The sequence below is a fragment of the Podarcis tiliguerta genome (genome assembly GCF_965153285.1).
Source record: "Podarcis tiliguerta genome assembly, chromosome: 3".
NCBI lineage: Eukaryota > Metazoa > Chordata > Lepidosauria > Squamata > Lacertidae > Podarcis > Podarcis tiliguerta.
In genome coordinates, this window is record NC_139536.1 from 31444613 (window position 1) to 31467373 (window position 22761).

A 22761-nucleotide genomic window follows, 5' to 3' on the forward strand; every position below is an offset into this window, starting at 1 on the left:
TAGCTCCTTGCTGATGTACTTGCAGATGAAGAGGTGGCTAGAAGATCTGCCAGCCTAGTTATGGAGATATGAATCCTGTAGCTTTGGGTTATTATGTCACTGTGAACTGCTACTCAAGTGAGGATTGCTGAAATAGCTCTTAATTTCATTTAACACATCCGCACTCAAGGCAAGAATACAGAGATTCTCTTCAGATTTCACCTCTGTAGATTCCAAAATCTCATTCTCTAAGCAATTACGAGCTAGGTTGGATATGGAACAAACAGTTAGTGTTTCATAGTTGTTGATGCTGAACAGAGCTTAGCTGGGTGTTCCCTGTGTTATTTTGTGCAAATATTGCATGCATGTATGTGCGTGTCTGCATGTGTGGCAGAATGGTGCTTATCTTCCACAGCCATCATGCCGAGGTGCTATTGCATCAATTGCACTTGCAAATTGAGGTTTTCCATTCCAGTTCCAGCCTGTGCAACTTTCCCTCCCCTGTCCTGCATTTGACTGCTCTAGATTCAAATCATCTTGTTATTAAATATTTTTGGAGAGAACTTATCATGTAAGAACTTGAGTTGCCAGATCCTCCATCTAGATACCATTAAATGCTCCAAGGTATCAACACCAGGGCAAATATGCTGTTGGGGAGGTATAAGCTATGTCACTCACTCTCCTCCTCCAGTTGCCCTGGGGTCAAATTGGAGCCCTGCTGGCCACAGTAAGGTAAAGGGTAAAACAGATTGTGGAGGAAGGTCAAAGGGACTGATGAAACGTTGAGGATGCCAGATGAAGTGGGGTATCTTTTATTTCAGTTGTGGAAATAACAGTTGCATTAAACGAGCATGTGGGGATATTAAAGGTCTAGGCACAGCCTCCAGGAGAGTTTACTGACCTCCCTAATTTTTTCTGTGTCAGATCAAAGACCCTGTGTGACTAGTACTAAACTTGACCACATGGATGGACAACTTGCAGTCTCTACTACTGTCCCTGCTTGCCCCCTTAACTCTTGGTTTCTAAAGCCCTTTTCTCTGAACAGAAGATGCTTCCTTTGGACAGAGGTTTTGCTGCCCTGGGGAAAGTGGGCACAGCATGCCTTTGAAACTGAGCGGAGCGGTGCTGGATTCTTTCCCTTTGTGCTCTGTAGTCAAGTTTAAAACCGTATTGAATAAAGAGCTACTTTGCCTCTGCTCATTAAGCCACAAAGATATGTAACCGCATACAGATGGCATTTTATCCCGCTGCCTTTGACTTTCTCTTGTCTCCCCCCCCCCCTTTTCCTTTTTGTCCATTAAAGGCTTAGCTGTTGGTCTTGGCATCGGAGCCTTGGCAGAGGTTGCGAAAAAGAGCCTTAGATCCGAAGAGCAGAATGGTGAGTGTTCCTTTGCATACTGCTAATACAAGCATCCGGTCGTGTCCTTGTCCCCAAACACAATTTGCTCTACAAGTGCACAGAATCACAACTAAAGGAAGGGCAGCACAACACTATAGTCACTAGGGTAGTTACTAATAAAAGTATTACAGTGTTTTTGCATCCAGATTCCGCTCTCCCCCTGAACCTACGCAGCAACCTTCAATTGTTTTCCTCTTTGAATAAATACTTCAAGGAGTAGTGGTGATTCAGTGCATTTAAGGAAAGCAAATCCCCTTCCTCTTGCCCCTAAAGCAGGACAGGAGAAAGCTAAACTGTGGAGAAGGGTGAGCTTGTCCACCCCTTCAAAGAGTCCTCCTCTCTACTGACCCTGATCAACACAGAAGCCCGCTGTCTATTTGCTCAGGAAAATGAATGACTTCATGGCTGCCTGTCCTGTTTTGCAGCAATCCTTGAACTTGAAGTCTGCCTTTCTAGTTCTATCCTTTCAGATGATTTAATAATAATAATAATGGTTCCAGTTCTTGTTTTACCATAAATAGATCTCTTGTTTGTCTTGGCATTGGCTAACGACAAGTCACTGAAGTGAAGGTTATACAGAATATATCTGCGATAAGGAGTAAAGTGTTATTGCACAGCAATGAAGTCATTTCTGTACTTGCATCTGATCTTGCCTGATGCAAGTTCACAAACTCAGGAGGGGTCAGCCAGGGCTGTGGCGAGAGGGCTGGACTTCCATCCTGCCCAAGGTGCTCATACCTCTTAAAACCAAAATGGATGCACTTGGATTAGTTTGGGAAGAGGAGAACTCTGCCAAATTTACATCTTGCTGCCTGCCGCAATCTGCTCTGATTGTATATTTTATCTTTATGAACGCTGTTTTTATTGTGTTATGCGAGCTGGTCTTTGACCGTAATAAATTATCTATCTATCTACATCTTGCTGCCATAAGCCAGACCTTCTGCTCTTCCTTTGTGTTGTTATTGTTGTTAGGTAAAATGTTTCCCACCTTATTTCCCCACTCTTCAAAATATTATAAGAGAAAGCTGCCCAACGTTGGTGAATGGTCAAGGTGTAAGTCTGACAAACCTGATTCACTGGATGCCTGGTTATGGCTGGTATTTAATCAGGGATGTGTATATTTGGCTTCTTTTTCTTCCCCACCCGTTTGCTACATGTTAAAAATGTGCATCGGGAAAAGTAACCTGGGAGTAGTGGCCTTTAGTGCCATACCTAACTGTGACTCCACCAAGGGTCCATTTTTCCTCTGTAACAGGGCTATATTACTGAAAGGTCAAGATCTCTGGTTGGCAGTGCAATTGGCCATGAAGCCAGCCTCGTGCTCAATAACGTTGCAAGGGGCTGCCTTTCCACTGAGCATCTGACCCATTGACATATGTGAACACTGATCCTTCCTTATGTGTGCCCACCCCCAGCATAGGCAGGGGTGACTCTTAGCCTGATTTTATGCGGCCCTTCACCTAATTGCAAAAGCTCTTGGCGATATGCCCTTCGGCTTGGCAGATGGCAGAGAGAAGAGCGTGTCTGCCCATTGCCAGTTTCAGCCCTGATAACTGAATGTTACGCCTGTAAGAACAGGATGCTGGACTATCTGGGTCATTGACCTGATCTAGCAGGCTATTCTTGTGCTTCTTACATTACCTGACAGCTACACATGACTTGCTGTCTTCTCTGGTAGGCTCTCCAAGGTCTCAAGCAGAGATTTCTCTGTCTTAGCATTGGGGTCCTTATAACCTGAGCTGCTGGGGTTGAACATGAAAGTTTTGGGAAGGGGCATGGAAGTGGTGGAGCATCTGCTTTGCATGCAATCCCTGGCATCTCCAGGAGAGTCACTGCTGGCCAGCGTAGACAATACAGAACCAGAGAGAGCAATGGTCATGCAGCTTTCCTGTGTTTGGTATGTGAAGTGTGAGCTCTGTCACTAAACCCTCTTACCTTAGTCTTGCTCAATCTGTGATAACCTGTCCCTGCATAATGTTCCTCCCGTAATTATAGTAGCATTTTCTTAGAGGTGCATATTATATTTGGAGAAACTGTTAGTTCCTTCCTGAGAGTGCAGATGGAATTTATCTGATCTCTCTTGATGCCCTAAACTTTAGCATCTCAGTTGCAACCTTTCCAGTATGTTGGCTCCTGTTTCCTGACAGCAAAGCTTTCACTGTTCCCATCAGACAGGTTCACAAATGTGTGTTACCCCATTCTGCTTGTATAGTATGTGAAAGTGTCTCAGTGCATATATACTCCCCTGAATGGGACTCCCCGCTGTGCACAGAGCAAAACTGGGGCATGTAGAACAAGAGTTTAAAGTCACCTGTGGTCGACCTTAAATCTCCTGCAGAAACGTCAGAATTTCTTGCAGAAATATCAGGCTGTACAATCGCAGAATCTGTGCACAGGTTTAAAATGTATATCCGAAAAAGCATGGTGGCAGATCACCCTGAATGGCTCTGAAGGCATTCCCTTGCAACTCTTGCTCCTCATATTGGAGAGAACTTGTTCTCAAAGAAAGATTGTGTAACAGTTCTGTTTACATTTTTCTGTTTGCCAGAGGTACCTTGTATAATCGGGCACTCCCTGACCTGCATGCAAGCTCAGCCATACTATGAAAGGGTGTAGAACTTGCTGTTGCTGGCAAAAACAGCAAGGTGAGGTGGGAGCAGCTATTTTTATGGGATTTGGTTTAAGGAGACATTGACCTATTAAGGGCTTTTTCTGTTAATTTGCTGGTGTGTTTAAGGAAGAAAAGTAGAAATGTGTGTGTAGTGGTCAAGCTCATGAGACCTTTTTCCTGACCACCTGTAGATTAGCAGTGGAGGAACATGTAGTCCTCTCAGTTCTGTTGTACTCTGACTCCTCACCCAGCATGGCCTAGTGGTCATAGAAACTGGGAGTCCTATATGGATCCTTAACACACCTAGTAGGTGTGGGATTTACACATTTTGGGTAATGTTGCATGGAACAACTGTTAAGAATAGGGAGTGGGCACGAAAGGGATGGCTCATTTGGTAGCAGGTGCTCTCCTGCTAGTGAGTGCAAGTTTTGATCTGGCATTTGCTGTGTTCCTGAAGATGTCCTTCCACTTAATAGTGAAATCAATACGGAACATCAGGAAATGGCAATATCAATCAAAAATAATAGCAGTAAGTTCTGTAGGTTTCCTCTTTGAGTTTACCTCTGCGATTCCAGGTCAAGTTTGTTTTTCTGATGAAGTCAAAAGATGTATCCTGTGGCTGCCTCTTGTCTCCACCTGCCCATCTTGTCATTCATTCCAAAAAGACTTTTCAAATGAAGCATCACGGCTCACTTTTTTGCTGTTGTTCTCTTCCGAAGAGGAGCAACAGTATGATTTTGTCGGTAGAGTTTGGCTGTTAAGAGCTGCTGCTAAAGTTATGGGGTAAAGGCCCCCACCTCACAATACCCAAATAACCCCTTTCAGAGAAGAGTTAAAGTGCCGTGAGCTTATTTTCCAAGGCATGAGAGACCTTGGACCCACCAGCCAACTTGTCTTTGGCTGTTCCCATTCAAGCTATCCTGGAAAGAGGAAAAAAAAAGGTGTGCAAAAGTTTATGTCCATCGTGCATTCTGGATGAGATTCACTGTGTCTGTCAAGCAAGCCAAGTAAAAATAGCTCTGTTGGTCACTGCTAACCTTCAAAGCTGTACTTACGGCAGCAGAGGAAAAATTAGAGGTGATCCCAGATGGCTGTTGGGAAGGACAGTCCTTCCAGGGCCGTGAAATGAAATCCAGTCTCTACATGCCCTCTTCTGTCAGGAGAGGAGAGTTGAGTTGTGCTTCAAGGTCAGTAAACAGATTTGTTGCAGCAGTACCTGCTCAGAGCCTCCAATGAGTTTCAGTATTTCAGGAACAAATAAGTTAGGAGTCCATGGCCCAGCAAATAGAAATCTCTGCCCTGTGAAGCCTTCATGTTTTTGCTTCAAACTTCATTAAAAGGGTGGGGTTTCTTGGGATTATACTGTCTCAGGATGCAGAAGGAGATACTGTTCATGTATGTCACCACAGCAGCAAGAATTCTTGTGGTGAGGAAGTGGAAAAACGAAACAGTACCGACAATCACAGGATTGGCAGATACTCATATTAGAATATTTACAACTAGCAAAACTGACAGGAAGAGTTAAAGGAGTATTGAACCAGAAAATATTTGGAGAATGGAGAATATTTAAGGATTATATAAAATCATATTGTACCAACCACACCATATTAGCAGAACTTGAGTGATACTTGTAAACACAACAAATACCATTTGTGGAGTAGACGGGAACAATATTAAAGAATATAAAATTGTGCGGGGAAAACCGACGACAGTATAAACAGTACAATGAGAATGATTAGAAGACTTGTTTTGTCAGAAGTCTTTTTTATTTACGTGTTTATTTAAGTATTAATTAGGAAGATTAAGTTTTTTTTTATGCACGTAAATCTGATTTTTCTTTCTTTTTTCTGTATTTTCTTTTCTTCTGAATTGTTTTTTCTTTAGTTTTCTTTTTGTAGTATGAGATTGTAAATTCTTTGTATATGTGTGTGATTTAAATTAGTAAAGATTATTTAATTATTAACCAAAAAAAAGATGCAGAAGGAGAATTGTTATTGTTATTATTTATTAAATTTATCTGCCACCCTTCATCCTAGATCTCAGGGTGGTTCACAATATAAAAATACAATATGAATACATAATAAAAATAAAGAACAAAAGCAACCCAATCTCTCCGCCCGCCCGCACATTTAAAAGAGTGTTGGATGTTAATCAGCTAAAGGCCTGTTTGAAGAGGCCTGGCGCCTAAAGGTATATAATGAAGGTACCAAGCGAACCTTCCTTGGGAGAGCGTTCCACAAATGGGGAGCCCTGTTCCTGTGTTGCCACCCTCTAGACCTCTCATGGAGGAGAGGCACACGAAGAAGGGCCTCAGATAATGAGCACAGGGACCTGATCGGTTTGTATGAGGAGAGGTGGTCCTTCGGGTCTTGCAGTCCTGAGCCGTTTTAAGGCTTTATAGGTCAAAAACAGCACTTTGAATTGGGCCCAGAAACTAATTGGTAGCCAGTGCAATCAGACCAGGATTGGTGTAATAGTCTCAAGCTGTCTTGCCCTGGTGAGCAACCTGGCCACCATATTTTGCACAAGTTTCAAGTTTCCTAACTGTCTTCAGGGGCAGCCCTATGCACAATGTGTGTGCAAATGTGTTCACTCATTAAGATTTCCTTGTGTCGGTGGCAAGTAGTACCTTCTAGGCAACGGCTTCTCAGCTCGTCTTCTTGGCACCCTAGCTTTGCAGAGGCAGGGAGGTAAAACGTGTGAGAGCACATTTGAACAAAGCGTTTTGAGATGAATTTTAGTCCAAAATCTCTGGATGGCACCAGGTTGTCTGCTTTTACCTCCTTTATATTGAGGAACGCTGCACAGTAATTGATACTTCTCTACCACCTGAAAGGTGAAGAAAGCAAGGTGCTTTGGACCAAGTGGGTACAGTGCCAATAGTAGCACCCATGCAGCATTTTCCTTTCTTTTTTTACCCTGTCTTCAGGCAAAAAGGCTGTTATGGATACCAGTCCATTTATGTCGGAGGCCAATGCAGAGAGAATCGTGAGGACCCTCTGCAAGGTTCGAGGAGCAGCGCTGAAGCTGGGGCAGATGCTGAGCATCCAAGGTAAGGATGAACAGCTTGTTGGTGCTCCTTGAATCCCCCTCCCCCTTTGATCTCTCATCTCTCGGGTGAATTTTTGACTCTCCCAACCATTTTTCCCTTTTGGGAGTTTCCTGACTTTTTTCCAGATTTTGTTCAGTTTTGTAGGTATTTCAGAGCCAGGAAGCAGAAGAGGCAGTAATACAGTTTCTGTATAATAACCCAGCACAAAGTGCCTTTTTTTTGGAATTTTGTACAGAGGCAAAGTGCCTTTTGAAGTAACTGCTCAAGTTTATATTTTGTAAAATAATCATAGGAGATATTTGCCATAATGTCCTCAGCAGCCTTGGTACAACATGAAACCCAACAGAGTACCCATTAAGGCTGCAAATGCCCCCCAGGATTCCATGCTAGAATATTGCAAATGTAGACATTGTGACTTTAAAAACTTGCTAGCTTTCTCCCCCTGCCTGTTTTGTTTAACATCTGCCATGTGAAGGATTCTGAAGAGCATGAAAGCTTGCTCACTATTTTGTGACATGTTGCGTGCTCCCCTAAAAGGTATTGCTGTATTGTCAATATTTTAATCCCCCTCTCCCAAGGAAAGGTACAGTCTTAAGTGTTAACAACCAACAACATTGTTGCTAGAAAAAACGGCCACCTTTCTAATTTGTTATCATACCTTTTGCAATTGTAGCATTTCTTTACCTCCAAGGTTTTTGAGTTGTGTTTTTAAGAACGTCTTATTCTCTGCCCTTTATCCCTTTCACCTTCCACCAGGTGAGAACCATCAGTACACATATAAATGCTGTTGCATCAAAAAGCCCGAATCCCACATACTGTTCTTGTTTCTATGTTCCCTGTAATCTTTATTTGTAGTTATTATGAAGTGTATATTGCGTTAAAACTGCTAATAAATCAATACCGTGGTATTCATTTTGGGCAAAAGTGAGAAAGAGCCGTACCCTTGAAAGTAAACTCTCAGGGCCTAGAGTCTGTTTCATCAGATGTATGAAGTGTTAGCCACAAAAGCTTCTACAGTCAAACCTTGGTTCTCAAATAGCTCCATTTTTGAACATTTCAGCTCCTGAAATGCTCTAGTTTTTTAACATTTTTTGGAACTCAAACATCCGACGCGGCTTCTGCTTGAGTGCAAGAAGCTCTTGCAACCAATTGGAAGATGTGCCTCAATTGTCGAACGTTTTGGAAGTCAAATGGTACGGATTACATTCAACCACCAAGGTTTGACTATACTTTAAAGTGACACAAGGCTCTAAGTCTGTTGCAGCAAACAACCACCACAAACATGGCTCCCTTCTGGAAACTATTTGGACTCGAAAACTTCTCAAGCATGTGCTCATTATTTTTGGCTGATGTTTAGAATTCTCCCAACTCAGGCCAGCAGCCTGACAAATCCAGATGACAGAAGTGTGTAGCTGAACATTGTGTTGTGACCAAGAGAAAATGGAATAGTGGTATTAGCAGAAGAGAGTGTTTGTGTGTGTGTGTAGATGATCCATATGTGATGTGGCTACCACCAAAGTTACTACAATGGTGGGATCTGAAGTAACTACTAGAGCAATGTGGCTTCTCTCTCTCTCTCTCTCTCTCTCTCTCTCCCTCCCTCCCTCCCTCCCCCCCTCCCTCCCTCCCCCCCCTGTGTGTGTGTGTGTGTGTGTGTGTGTGTGATAATTTAACTAAGATTCTTCCCACTAATAGCATAGCATTGCCAAACCCACTGGAGGCTTTTAAAGAAATAAACACAACCGAAGGCCAAGGCAATGCTCACAGATCTGATGGACATTCTGTCCCTCCTTTAAACTTTGCCAGCCTTCTGAGAAAGATGCAGTTCTGTATTTCTGAAAAGGACCAGGAAAATGAGCTTTCCCCAGCAAGAGCCCTTTGCTTCCGTTAAAAACAATAGGTTGATGCAACTTGCAGGCTGCCCTCTGCTTGCAGTTGCTTCACCCTGCAAAACTTTACCATGAACTCTTTCTGTGGCCAGTGTCTTGCCCAACCTTAACTGCAAGGGAGGAACTGACTGTCACTGCTTAATTGCAGGGGTGTCTTTTATTGTTTAGTCTAAACCATAAACCACAAAGAGGAAAATCTGTAGCTCAGCAGCAGAGGACATGCTTTGAATGTGGAGGGTCCCAGGTTCAGTCCTTGGGTTGCATCTGGGAATGTCAGCTTTCAGACAAGTGTTGACAGCATTCATCTAGATGGGCCTAATGGTCTGACTCTGCATATACTTTGCTTCCTGTGTTTTTGAACACGAGCATGCTTTGTTAAAAAATAATCTGGTTGGTTACTTTAGCACCAGTTGGCAAATCGTTCTTTCCAGAGTTCTTTGAAGGCCTAATAAACTTGCCACATAAATAGCAAGTGAAGGCGGTTCATCGGCATGTTAGCGAGCAAAGCAGAGAAGTGTTGGAATAGACATGCAAGTCACAGCTGATGCAAGTGTTTATTCTCTGTTTTTCTGAGGTGGTGAAAGTAGAGCAGCCTGTTGAGAATTGAAATGTTCTCCTGCCAGCTCCAGCCCTTCCTGCTATGTCTCAGAAGGGACGGGGGTAGAATAGATGAGGTTTCAGCACCACACAACACCCCCATGGAGGATGCCACACTTGCTTTCTTCGCTTGTGGAAGCCTTAGGATGAGGGATATTGCCAGGATCTCGTGGGCGTTCTTCCATCGTGCCCAAATTCAGTACCCCTTCTTGAGAAAAGCTCTTTTGCACTGGCTCTTTTGAGAGCCAGTGTGGTGTTGTGGTTAAGAGTGGTAGTCTCGTAATCTGGTGAACCGGGTTCGCGTCTCCGCTTCTCCACATGCAGCTGCTGGGTGACCTTGGGCTAATCACACTTCTTTGAAGTCTCTCAGCCCCACTCACCTCACAGAGTGTTTGTTGTGGGGAAGGAAGGGAAAGGAGAATGTTAGCCGCTTTAAGGAGTCTCAAAGGGAGTGAAAGGCGGGATATCAAATCCAAACTCCTCTTCTTCTTCCTTTGCACCTTCTAAGCTGCAAGAATGAGCTTGAAGGTTTGTGGGCAATGCCTGTACGTAGGTCGGGATCTGACCCTTTGCCATGTGTGAAGGAATTGAGTGGGTGGGAATGGATCCCTCCTTACTGGCAGGTCCCTGTTTTGTATAAGAGCTCCCTTCAAAAGTAAAGCGATACGCTGCCACCAAAACGCTGGGGCCGCACTGTAGTGTGTCCAGTTGCTTCGAGGATTTCATGGTCCTACTGCCAAGGACCCATTCCCCTTTCTGTTCTGCTTTAGGGGATAATAAACAGATGTGAATTTACTTTCCCAAAGCTTTAGAGGCACACAATTTTGTTTGTGTGTGAGGGGAAAATTTGGAATACAACAGGTCACTTAGCATCTCTGCAGTGTCACACAGGGAGATTCTAATGAGAAAATTTAGGGATTTGCTTTAAAAACAGCAACTAATGAAACAAAATAACAAAATATAAATAAGTTTATTTGGAGAAGAGTGAAGGCAATGATTTCTCTCTTGCGCACACTTTAGGGAAAATTCCCTAAAGATAATTGCCTTTTTTGTATATGATGTTCTTTTTGTTTATTTGTTCTTTAAGTATTTGAAACCCAAATTACTAAATAAATTAATTCCCTGAAGTCAATTTAACATAGCTAGCTGCATGTTGCTTGCTTGAGCAGAACATTGGGTTTCAGAGCATATGCAGAGTTCCTTGCAGCAGGGGGGGAGTCTTCGGGCTTCTCATTGGATATTTCAAGGATGACAAAGACTGAGGGTAAAGCGTCACATGTTTATAGGAATTTATGAACAATAGGCCGGCTCCTTTGTGCAAGATAGAATGTTGTCTGACCCTAGCACAAAATCCACTCACGTCTATATGTCAATGCTCAATCCGAAATGTACTTAAGGCTACTTCTACCTTTTTAATGAGACTGTACTCGCATATCAAAGGAACTAGCTATCATGTTTAACTATGGCTCTGATTGCCTGACTGGGCTTGTGTTTTCCTCCTGTCAGATGATGCCTTCATCAACCCTCATCTGCAGAAGATTTTTGAACGTGTCCGTCAGAGTGCAGACTTCATGCCATTGAAGCAAATGATGGTGAGGATTTGCCTGGGCTGTATGACAGGAGGGAGCCTCGGGGATCAAAGTGGACGAACAGAAGTAGACCTGTGTTGAAAGAGAAAGCAGGCGCCTTCCTCTATTTACAGGTTCTGGGCCATTGCTGAGCAGGCTGCAAGAACAAAGCATTAAATAACCTTACTGCACCTTCTTTCCTTGCCTACACCATTTTTTAAAAAATCATGGTGGAATTCATTGTTTAGCTCTCTAATTTGTATACATTAGTGGCTGCTTGGATTTTTAATCCTGGCCATTTATATGCCCTTGGTGCTTGTTTGCAGTTGTCCGTATGTCATAGCTGGATTTCAAAGTCCCTAGTCTAAGCAACAAGTGGTAGTGTCTACCTGGGAAGGGAAAACTCCAATTTGTGTTTTTTATTCACTGCTAGAAAACTTTGAACAATGACCTTGGTCCCAACTGGCGTGATAAGTTGGAGTTCTTTGAAGAGCGACCTTTCGCTGCAGCTTCAATTGGACAGGTTCATCTGGGGCGCATGAAGAACGGGAAAGAAGTTGCCATGAAAATCCAGGTGGGCCTAGTGGTCTTCAGTGTTTTCAGAGTTGGCGCCCACCAGTAGCTCTGAATATGCACTTTGAGACCCACTCCTTGATGTTTTGCAATATATTAGTTTCATCGAAGTGTAGAATTGTAGAGTTGAAGGGATCCCGAGGTTCATCTCATCACCTTTGGCCCCTGTGTGAAGCCTATGCGGCTGTAGGGTAGTTCTGTCACTGTGCCCCTAACACTTCTGTCTGAGATCAACAGACATTTTCAGATGGAGGACAGGCTCCTTCAAATCCTGAACCTGATTCTTGGGTTGTGGCAAAGTATATGGTACGAATGGTTCACACATTATAGTTCCCTTTTTTGCTGATCAAACTGTGTGTCTGAACCATTTGTACTATAGACTTGCGCAATATGGGGGATGATGTGCCAGAAGCATTTTCCTTTTCTGGAAATCCTGGTTTTGGCAATTGCCATAATTCTCTCCATTGGGAGTTTTAATGATCCCCATGACAGTAGAAAAGTACCGTAGATGGGGAGCCTCTGGCCCTTCAGATGTTGGGCTCCAACTTCCATCATGGTCAAGGATGATGGCGTTGTAGTCTAACAACACCTGGAGGGACCACCTGCTCTAGAACTAAGGTTTTGCTAGGTGGCATTTCTTGGGCTGTTGTCTCTCTCCCCCGCCCCTATTTTTAAGCCCAGTGTAGGTTAAAAGTGACGGAAAGTTCCTGTTCTTGCAGCTGTTCATGTCAGTCTGCTACCCAGAGCACAGGTGCTAAGCTGTGAAAATTGGCTCCCTTGGCTCTTTTTTAGAAAGGAGGTGGAGAGGATGGAATTTTAGACTCCGCAGGCTATGCTTCGCAGGAGCATTTGAGAAGTGTGCTGTCAGGTTTGGACAGTCTAAATTACCTTGGAGAGAGGGAACTGTAGCTCATTATGCCTCCCCTTAATTATTTCCCAAACCAGCCTGTGTTTCTTATGCAAAGTAAACTGCATTATCGTAGAACTCTCTGGATTGTGAAAGGACTGTATCTTTTCTGAAGGATTTTTGCAAATGATGGGGAAACAAACAATTCAATCCTGGGAAATTTCCCTGTTCTCAGACAGTAAAAAACCAGGGGGCAGAGCTGCCAGCCTGTAGGCTGGATCATGCTTGTAGAACCTTCTAGGATCATAGAATTGTGGAGTTGGAAAGCATCTTGCGGGTCATCTTGTCCCACCTTTTCTACTCTGCCCCACTCTTGCCCCCTCCTCCCCATCTCAGCTCACCCTCCTTTATCCTCAGTAAAAGAGGCCTGCAGAGTAGCAGCAACTAGAGTGGCTAGCATCTTTCAGAAAGATGCTCTTGCTGCCACAGTCCATAGCTGGACCTCCAGACTTGTCCATGAACCTACCTGCCTGTGACTGTTGTGGCTGGGAGTGGTTTCTGCTTTCCCAAAAAGCAAGAAAACGTCAGTGTGGCTGGGGAACAGGAGTGGGAGGAGGAGGCATGAGAATGTGTGTGAGTTGCTGCTGATGGAAAGCATGTGTGCCGTTGTGGGTGGGTGGGGAAGAGAATGGATGAATGGGGTGTCTACCTGTGGGTGGATGGGAGGAACGAGGGATGTGGGGCTTGTGCATGAGAAAGTGGCAAGCAGAGAGAAAAGGGGTGGCTCTACTTACTCTTAGGTAAGCAATACTGTGCTAGCTGGATCAGACACAGGATTAGCTAGGTTCCCATGACCTCTTTTCACCCTTGCATTTCAGCACCTTTATTTAGGGATTTTGTTTTTGCCATGACTGAAGCCTTGACCCTCTGTTTTAGTTCAGGAAAGTGTAGCAGGTGTTTGAACTGGAGGAGGTGCTCAGCATTTCCATTTCTCTCTCTCTCTCTCTCTCTCTCTCTCGTGCAGTATCCTGGAATAGCCCAGAGCATCAATAGTGATGTCAGCAACCTGATGACTGTCCTGAGCATGAGCAATGTTCTCCCAGAAGGTAACTTTGGGAAGGGGGCTGTTGTACAAGTCTTCTGTGTGTGTCTGCTGAACACTACTCTGTTGTCTGCTGTCAGTGTTAAAACAGTTGGTTGGAAGCTTCACCTGCTGCCTCTTACAAGCAGCGTAGTTGCTAAGATGAGACATAAAATGACGCTGGGGTACTGCCAGGTGCTTAAAAGACCAGGAACCACAGGCCCATGACTTGCCTCTGGGCATATGAAGATGGGTTGTGCCCTTGGTTTCACTTTGTAGAGGGCCCAGCTGAGGGTTTTTTGGGGGGGGGGTGGAGGGAAGGGCAGAATATCCAGGGCTTGGGCCCCCTGGGCTACCACCTCTGTCCCACATATTCTGGGGGACAACCTCTCACTATTGTGCAACAGTTTATTAGCATGAAATGTGGGGTGAGTTTTTAGCCTATGTTTACCGGATAGAAATCCATTCTGCTTTGCTCATCTGGAAGAAAAGTCCAATCATGTCCAAACCCACAGGAGAGCCCAGCATTCTGAACCTGATATGTGGCAATGAAGAGAGAGTAGCAAGATTGCTGTGTAACGTAACTCCTCCCTCCCTCCCTCCCTCCCTCCCTCCCTCCCTCCCTCGTTGGCAGTCTGTGGACTGGCTGCCAGATGGGAGCAGAGCTCAGGCAGACAGAACCACTTTGTCCTTTGAACTTCTTTTGCCTGGCTGTGGGAATGGTGGGCAGAGATCCACAACCTTAATTGTAATCCCCCCTTGATATCTCTCATTAATCTTGGCATCAAGGAAGCCGTGGGAGGCTATAAGTCCGCAAATGCTTTGTATCACCACCTTTTCCATTTATGGAGCATGGGTGGCTTCAGTATTTGCCCCTTGGGATGCCAATACATGCCTAAATTGATTTCGTATGTGTGGGGGGGATGCTATTCCTGAAGTCCAGGATGCGTTAATTTTAGGAGAACCATTCATGCTTACAGAGAGGTGCAGTTGCTACAGTTAACTAAGGACGTTTGTATATGGCTGAAAGTAACCGGCGAAGCGCTGCCTTCCAGGTTGAGCTCTTTTCTCTGTTGAGGAACCTTTTTCAGTCCGGGGGCCACATTCCTTTCTGGGCAGCCTCCCGAGGGCCATATGCCCATGGTGGGTGGGGCAAAGAAGAAATGGCAGGTTTTACCTTATGTACACTAGGCTAGTTTCTACATACACATGTGTGGTCCTCTGTGTTCACCATCCAGATAAGCAAGAGGCGTTATCAGGGTTCATGGACACATGCCAGCCAGGGCAAAATATCTGAGGTGCAAATAGGGCCAGCGAGGGGCTTGGCCTGGTAGTGTTCCAAGGGCCAGGCAGAGAGAAGTGGAGGGCCGCATTTGGTTCTAAGGTCTGAGGTTCCCCACCCCTGACTCTGTCATTGTTTCTATTTCAGTCCTAACCTGCTTCTTTCTCCTGCCGCTTTGCCTCCAGGTCTCTTCCCTGAGCATCTAGTTGATGTGCTGAGCAGAGAGCTGGCCCTGGAATGCGATTACAAGAGAGAAGCTGCCTGCGCTAAGAAATTCAGGTGTGTTTCATGGGGCTCTGCCCCCGCCAGATGCTGCAATGAGGGATTCTGGTTTTATCCCAAACACCTGGGCTTGTGCATGCTGTTGGACTAGGGGGAAAGAGGCTCAGAGAAGAATCTAGAGTAGCAAAATGGCGTTACCTCTGCTGAACCCAGATGTTGCAGAAACCCCAGGCCCCTGCAGGGGTTGGGCAGCTTCTTAGCGTTTTGTCTGTTGCCCCTCAGGGAGCTGCTCAAGGACCACCCCTTTTTCTATGTTCCTGCTGTGGTGGAGGAGCTGTGCAGCCCACATGTCCTGACGACGGAGCTGGTGACTGGGTTCCCGCTGGATCAAGCCCAAGAACTCAGCCAGGAGATAAGGAACGAGGTATGGTCGCCTGGCCCCTTTTCAGTTTGGAGGTGGAGGAAGAAGATTGGTAGAACCAGAGGACACGGGCCTCTTCCTGAGGCCATTTTGCGAGAGAGGTCCTTTGAATGGACAGGTTGGGGCCATGCTGAGTATTGTGTGCAGAAATCGATCGCTTGGGAATGGTGGGCACCCTAGAAAATGTTTTGCTACTGGTTGTGTCTTTCAAATCTCAGTATTGGGGCCACCTGCACTGGGGACCCCAAAGCCACTGGCTTTGCTAACCTGCAAACCATCTTTCAGATAGACAGCCTGACCTTGTGTGTAGGATGACCAGCTTGGCAAAAGAGATCATCTCATCCTGGAACGAGCAATCAGAAACGCGTCCCCCTCTTGTTGCATAAGCACCCAAATATAGGCTTCTCAGTTGGGCCAATCCTAGCAGCTGAAGCCTGGTAGAAAAGTACTGGGTAAACAAGAGGTCAGACGAGAGGTGAAGCATGGACAAAAGAGCATCGGAGCCAAATATAGCAAGGGGCTAGAAAGTTAACGGGAGGACAAGCAAGTCTGACTACAGCCAGATTGGCAGATGGACTTGGTCTGGTATTCCGACGTGCCCCATAGGAGGCCATTAAACACCCTTAACAGCTGTCAGCAAGTCACTGAGCGGGAGTATAAAGTTTGGTCTCTAGACAACAAAACTCCTGGGTACATGATGTATGTAGGTCTAGGCTTTGTCACTCTGACGTGTTGCTGCTCTGCCCCTCCAGCAGTCCTCTTTCTGTGTCGGCAGAAGCTGGTCTCTGCTCCGACAAGTGTGCCTGTATGGCACCTGTGTTTTCAAGCACATATTGCCATGTTTGCACTTTGCCTTCCCATCTGAGGTGCACACTCAAATCCTGACCCTTTGGTTGCTGAACTAAATTTTCACCAAAACAATGGTGCAATTGGTGCTCTCATCTTCCTCAGCCCTTCTCTCCTGTAAATGGCATCTCTACTCTGGGCCACTAACTTGGCCACAATGCTGGCTCAATAACTCCAGCCTTTCTGGAAGCTAGAGGGCAGTTAAGTGACCTGTTGCTGGTCCTTATAGTTGGGCGAGCAACGTAGTTTCACCCCGACTATATCACATGTTACACGAAAGGGGCCACACTTCTTCTCGAGCTTTGTAGTTGTGCATTGTCCAAAGCAGTGACTCTTTGGCATCTCTCTCTCTCTTTCCTCCTGCCTCCCTCCCCAAGGAGATGTGTAATCCCCCTAATCCCAGGAGTCTTTGTAGCATCCTCTGCCTGCCAGACAGACAGACATTCATGATAGCTGTGACTTACAGTTTCAGTATATTCTGCGTATCTACCTAATCTGATGCAAGTGGGAGCTTTTCTAATTCATTTTTGTCCCTTTGTTGCAATTTTTGCAGATCTGCCACAACATACTCGTTTTGTGTCTGCGAGAGTTGTTTGAGTTCAGATACATGCAGACAGATCCAAACTGGTCCAACTTCTTCTATGACCCAGAATTGCAGAAGGTAAATGGCTCTAGCTGGACTTGGCACTAGAAGCTTATGCAGCACTCGCTTCCTTTTTTTGCAATGGCTTCTTGGCTAATGTGCTCCTTTAGGTGGAGGTGGTTCGATTAGCTGGGCAAGTGGGTTTGAGGGTAGCGCCTGGAATCTAGAGTTTGTGGATTTTAGGTGGAAAAGGGATCATATTTCATGGAAACGATACAGCAAGAATGTAATGGGAGGGATAGTAAGACTCTGCTGACAATCAAATAGAATTCCAGTGATGATGTCTTTGAAGGAAAAGGTAAGAAATTCTCACCTGCCAGATGCCTAGAGCAGGAATGGGGGAAGCTGTTTTCCTTTTGAAGGGCCATTGACCCACTGGAAAAACCAGCATTGCAGGACTGTATAGCTCAGGCATAGGCAAACTCGGCCCTCCAGATTTCTTGGGACTACAACTCCCATCATCCCTTGCTAACAGGACCAGTGGTCTGGGATGATGGGAATTGTAGTCTCAAAAACATCTGGAGGGCTGAGTTTGCCTATTCCTGGTATAGCTCTTCCTCTGTGCCACCCCACCTACCTCTCTCACATATCAGAGAGCAGGACTTGGGCTCCCAGGGTCTAGAGGGCCAGAAATTAAGCAGAGCGCTGCAGGTTCCCCACCCCCACCCCCAAGCTCTAGAGAAATTTACCTTCTTTAGGGGCACTGGAGCAATGGCTATTAAACTTTCAACATCCAGAAGACCCTTTCCATATTAACTTGTTCTGCTAAGGAAATGTGGTGTGTGCATTGCAGGGGATTCTGCATCTTAATCTAAGCCCCATCCATGTGTGCTTGAGCATAAACCCCGTGCCTTCCTATAGCTGTGCATTGCAGCCACTGTGTTGAAATTTGCTGAGGGGACCCTCTTTCCATGGTGGTTACTTGGTCCATCCTCATGTTTGTGTTATGTGACCCTTCCAACCAGGTGGGCCTGTCCAATTGTCCTTGTTTCCTTAGCTTTGTTAGAACTGGGGACAAAGTGCTGAAATTCTCCCAATGAAAGGAGGGTTCTTGCCAGCCATGTAGTTTTTGTATATAAAAGCACATGTACTAAAGCAACCTGTGAAGTGTTTTAGGTTTTCACCCTATCCCAATAACAAGTGGGAAAAGAAAGTGGCTTTATGAAGAACTCCAGCTCTTTGTAGCACTTAATATTGTTCTGACAAGCATCCGGATGCTCTCGGTTTAATAGTTTCTGTTCTAGTGTAAAAAAACACATTTGTACATCTCATTCAGGTGGCGCTTCTGGATTTTGGCGCAACCCGGGGTTTTGATGAGGAATTCACAGACCTCTACATAGAGGTGAGGACTCCTAAAACCTTTTGTGATGGTTTGTTGTTTTGTGGGCTTGAGAAGCATGTTTGACTTGTAAGTCGCTGGATTGAAAGAAAGCTAGAGGTTTAACTGGCTTTTTAGTTCTCCCTTATCTCAGGCAGCCCAACTTTGTTGCATTCTAAAATTGGAGAACTTGGACTGCTGTCATAATTCACTTTTTCCTAATGTGGATTTTTTAAAATGTGCAAAGGGAGTTGATGGTGTGATGGAAATTGCTTTTAAAACCTTAGTAACGCTTAAGATGTGTTGTTGTTGTTTGTTTTTATTTAAATGACCCAAGTACATATTCTATTGTTCTTGTGGACAGACTCAAAATTGCTTTTTAGCAAACTGCCATAGGGAATACATTGGTCCTTTCCCAGTGAAATAGGTATTGTTGCGCAGGACCCAGAGATTTTCTCTTAAGTGGGACTTGTGCAGTGAAAACTGCATTATTTTCCTAGTAGTCTAAAAACAAATGTCATTCTGAGAAAAGTATTCTCCCCCTTTCTGGCAGTATCTGCTCAAGGCAAACATCTGGACTCTTGAAAAGGGTTCCATGCTGCCAGCAAAGAGTAGAGCCCCCTTTTGCCTGCTGAGTTTTCATGGGTTGGAATGTGTCCTATGTTTCAATTGTAACTAGCCATGTTAAATTAGGGCATCCATTCTCAGTATACCAACATTTCTTATTGTTTCACTGGTAACACAGGAGGAAAATGACCATTACTAACTCTTAATTCAAGCATAACCACAAGGACTCCCAATTGGGCATTTAGCTTTGCTATGTGGAATGTTACCCGTTAACTCTGTTCTATCTGGTTTTCCCTTCGCTTCAAGCAATTCACAAACCAGTAACTTCTTCATTGACCACTAATAAGGAACTGTATGTCACAGACATTACTTCTGCAAATTCATTATGCTATTTTTATACACATAACATGTGAAGACTTGGTCTATTCATTTGTATCATTTATTATTCCCATGATCCTTGTTTATAAAACCCAATAAAAAGTTACATTAAACAAGGGCATGCATTCCTTTCATCCTAGTATCACATTTCCGGTCTCAAGTGAAGACAGCTGAAGTTTGTGATCTTTCAAAACTGCTCACGCTTCTTAAAGGCTTGGCCGAATTCTTTTTTGTGGGATGAAAACATATAGCTTTCCTAGTATTGACCATGTTTCTGAGTAAAGGATTTTCCTTGCTATTGAAGTGCTTAATAGGATTGGCTCCCACCTACACCTTCTGGCTTTTGAATTTTTCTTCTTCTTCCAATACAGTTAATCAAAGCAGCTGCTGACATGGACAGAGAGAAGGTGCTGAAGAAATCAATAGAAATGAAATTCCTAACTGGCTATGAAAACAAGGTACATAATAGCACCAAACAATCCACTCTTTGTTTAGCTACCGGTGCGACTTCAGTCCCCTTTAGAAACTTCAGCTAAATAATCACTCCCCTTTTGAAGCTACCTATTTATTGTATCTATAGAACTTAAATGTCTCTTGCCAATGCCACCATGGGGGTCAACATTAGCTGCAGCTCTTAAGTGGCATATCTCATCACTCCTTTCAAATCCAGCTTAATTTGTCATGCAGGATATTCATTATTCTTCTAATATATGGGGGTATGATCAGGGCAGCTGGCTTGAGCCTGTAAAGGAGAATATCCTAAGGTTGAGATATTGGAGGTTTGGAAGCTTGTTTCCAGCAAAGTGTGGGTAGTTGGCGAGGACGGTATAAAACACACTTCCCGGGTGTCTCATGTCCCAGGTTCAATCCCTGGCATCTCTCGGTAAGGCTAGGAATGTCCCCTGTCCGAAATGTCAGAGAGCCACTGCCAGTCATTGTAGACCATACTGAGATAGATGGACCAGTGTTCTGAGTCAGGGTGAGGAAGTTTCCTATTATTTCTAAGTAGGCTCCAAAGCGTTGCCATTCAAGTTTTATTCTGGTGGATTGCAGTTATGGGATTGGGGAGTTGTGGGGTGTTGGAGCTGTCATGGTCACATAGAAGGATGGTGGTAGAGCTGGAAGTATTCTAATTTGGGTGTCCATTGTTGGGGCAGTGGAGATGTTCCTTTGATGTTTGAGTAGGGTAATTCCAAGATTTTTAGCATTTCAAATATGCTGGCAGGAAGTAACAGAATATCCACTTTGCTGGCCTCGCAATACTCTTTGCTGCCAGCAATAATTTTATTTGAATTTAGCTTGACTTTTTTATATATATGATGCACTGTAATATTGTAGAATTGTGGCCTGGTGAAAACCTGAGATGGATGCAGTCCTTCATTTTTCTCCCTGTGGAGAAAGACTCCTGTTCAGAGAGTCCCCATTTGAATTAACAATGGAAGTGAGAGGTAGTTTATTAAGGGTCAGCAGCTTGGAGGAACATTCTCCTCGCTACCCTTAATCATATGGGAAGTCTGTGCTGCCATATTAGGCTGTGAAGGAAATAGTCCTTGATCTTGTATGTCCTTCACAGTAGCTGTGTTGGGTTGTGATTTGTGGCACTTGCTTCTGAATAAACATGCACAGGATTGGAAGTGTTGGGTTCTGACACTGCCTGGTGTACACTGTCTTAAAAAGCAAAGCCCACTGACATCACCACCACCATGCCAGTCACACCTGGCACCACCTGGTAGACCTGCCTAAAGTCTGCCTGCCTCTGCTTATGAGCAGACAAATAGAACATTTATCCCTCCAGACTACAACTCCTGCAATAATTGACTCTCGGTGCTAAGTGGGCTGAGCCTGGTATAGTTATTTGTGAATGTTTATTCCAGAGCTAGAGAGATTAACTATTCTGCTGTTTATGGGATATTTCCTCGTCGCCTTCATGACCTGTAGAGTTAGCAGTTACACGGTAGCTGCCTTTTTACTTTATTTTTCCTCTGTAGAACTGTTCAGAACAGCTGATCAGAACCACCCTTCTTTCCATTTTTGTTTTGCTCAGGCTATGGAAGACGCCCACTTGGATGCTGTCCTCATCCTTGGAGAAGCTTTTGCATCCAGTGAACCTTTTGACTTCGGCAACCAAAACACCACCGAGAAGATACACGGCTTAATTCCAGTCATGCTGAAGCATAGGCTAGTCCCACCCCCCGAGGAGACCTACTCTCTCCATCGGAAAATGGGAGGCTCATTCCTCATTTGCTCCAAGCTGAAGGCCCAAATTCCATGCAAGGACATGTTTCAGGAAGCCTACAGAAACTACTGGAGTAGAAAGGCGAGGAAGGAATAGTAGCACAGAACTGTTGAATGTCCCCTTGGGTTTATGGCCAATCACCAAGGTTCTAGCAAACCACAGTGCGGTGTCTTCTCTCTCATACCCCCCAGAACACCAGCAGCCTGGCTCCTGGAAGCAGAATACCCGGTTCTAAGGACAGTGTTGTTCTTTGGTTGGACTTTTCTCCTCCACTTTGCACTCACCTGATTCCCTGTGTAGCCTCTCTTTTTACAGGAAAATGGTTGTAGCCTAGTGTAGGGATTGTGAGGGAAGGTTAGGCAGCTCTGTATCTCACTGTCCCAGGTATCAGCTCTCTTTTTCAGATTTTAATACTGATAGCTGTGTACCAATTTGTTTTTTTATTGAAAACAAAACAAAGCAAGGGGTGGTGGAAAGAGAACCAAAACAAGTTGGCATTGAAACCGTATTGTAGTTCTCCAAATGTCTGTGGTTTCTCCCCCCACCCTTTTTTCATAGGTCCTTTAATTTTTCTTCTTCTAAGGCAGGATACAAATGGTTTCATACTATGAAGTTTAGATTGCCAACACAACTCACAAGAGAATACTATTTTTGTATGATGCTTGCTGGGTATCCATAAAGGTCGGGATCTCCTGATGGTGCAGTGTAAGATGTGTACATAGCCTATTTTATGCCTTCAGTCTCTTAAGTTTTCAAGGAAAGTGAATATTTCCAAGGATCTGATAGAAAGTGGTGCAGTGGCGTATGTAGAATGCCCTACTTTCAAATGTGGCAGCCGTCTGATTCTCTTGAGCTGAATGTATATGCAATGTAGTTAATGGGGTTCTCTCGTTAAATGGAGAATTAGAGAAGCCAAAGCTCTTAACTGTGGCATTTATAGAAACCCAGCAGTGAAGCTGAACTATCTCCACCTTCATGCCTGCATCTTTGTAATGCAACCTTTGATGGGCGTGGGGAGATTGATACTGCTGTGTTATCAGTGGTGTTTCAAGATTTTGTTGGAAAGCATAATATACATTAAAGTAGCTGAACGCACAACTTTAAGCAATTGGAGGCAACTCGGCAAATGTATTTTGGGAGGGGTTTTTTTGTACAACAGTTAGTTGTAGCTGTACAACTTTCAACCGATTTCCAATAAAGAAGTGCTTGTGCAGAAGGTGGCTTGGCTGTTGTTTACTAACCTGGAAGAAGC

The 22761-nt window shown here is 44.5% G+C and overlaps 1 protein-coding gene across 1 annotated transcript in view; it reads left to right on the forward strand.

Annotated features, from left to right (window-relative positions):
• COQ8A (coenzyme Q8A) overlaps positions 1-22725 on the forward strand; it is a 60909-nt gene extending 38184 nt beyond the window's left edge. Inside the window, exons 4-14 of the mRNA XM_083432328.1 lie at positions 1255-1357; positions 6919-7041; positions 11034-11119; positions 11529-11669; positions 13540-13621; positions 15064-15157; positions 15383-15524; positions 16921-17028; positions 18287-18352; positions 19645-19731; positions 21318-22725. Of these exons, the coding sequence (XP_083288454.1) occupies positions 1255-1357; positions 6919-7041; positions 11034-11119; positions 11529-11669; positions 13540-13621; positions 15064-15157; positions 15383-15524; positions 16921-17028; positions 18287-18352; positions 19645-19731; positions 21318-21605 (1320 nt within the window). The 3' untranslated portion in view covers positions 21606-22725. The remainder of the gene's footprint in view (positions 1-1254; positions 1358-6918; positions 7042-11033; positions 11120-11528; positions 11670-13539; positions 13622-15063; positions 15158-15382; positions 15525-16920; positions 17029-18286; positions 18353-19644; positions 19732-21317) is intronic.
• Positions 22726-22761: the final 36 nt, after the last annotated feature.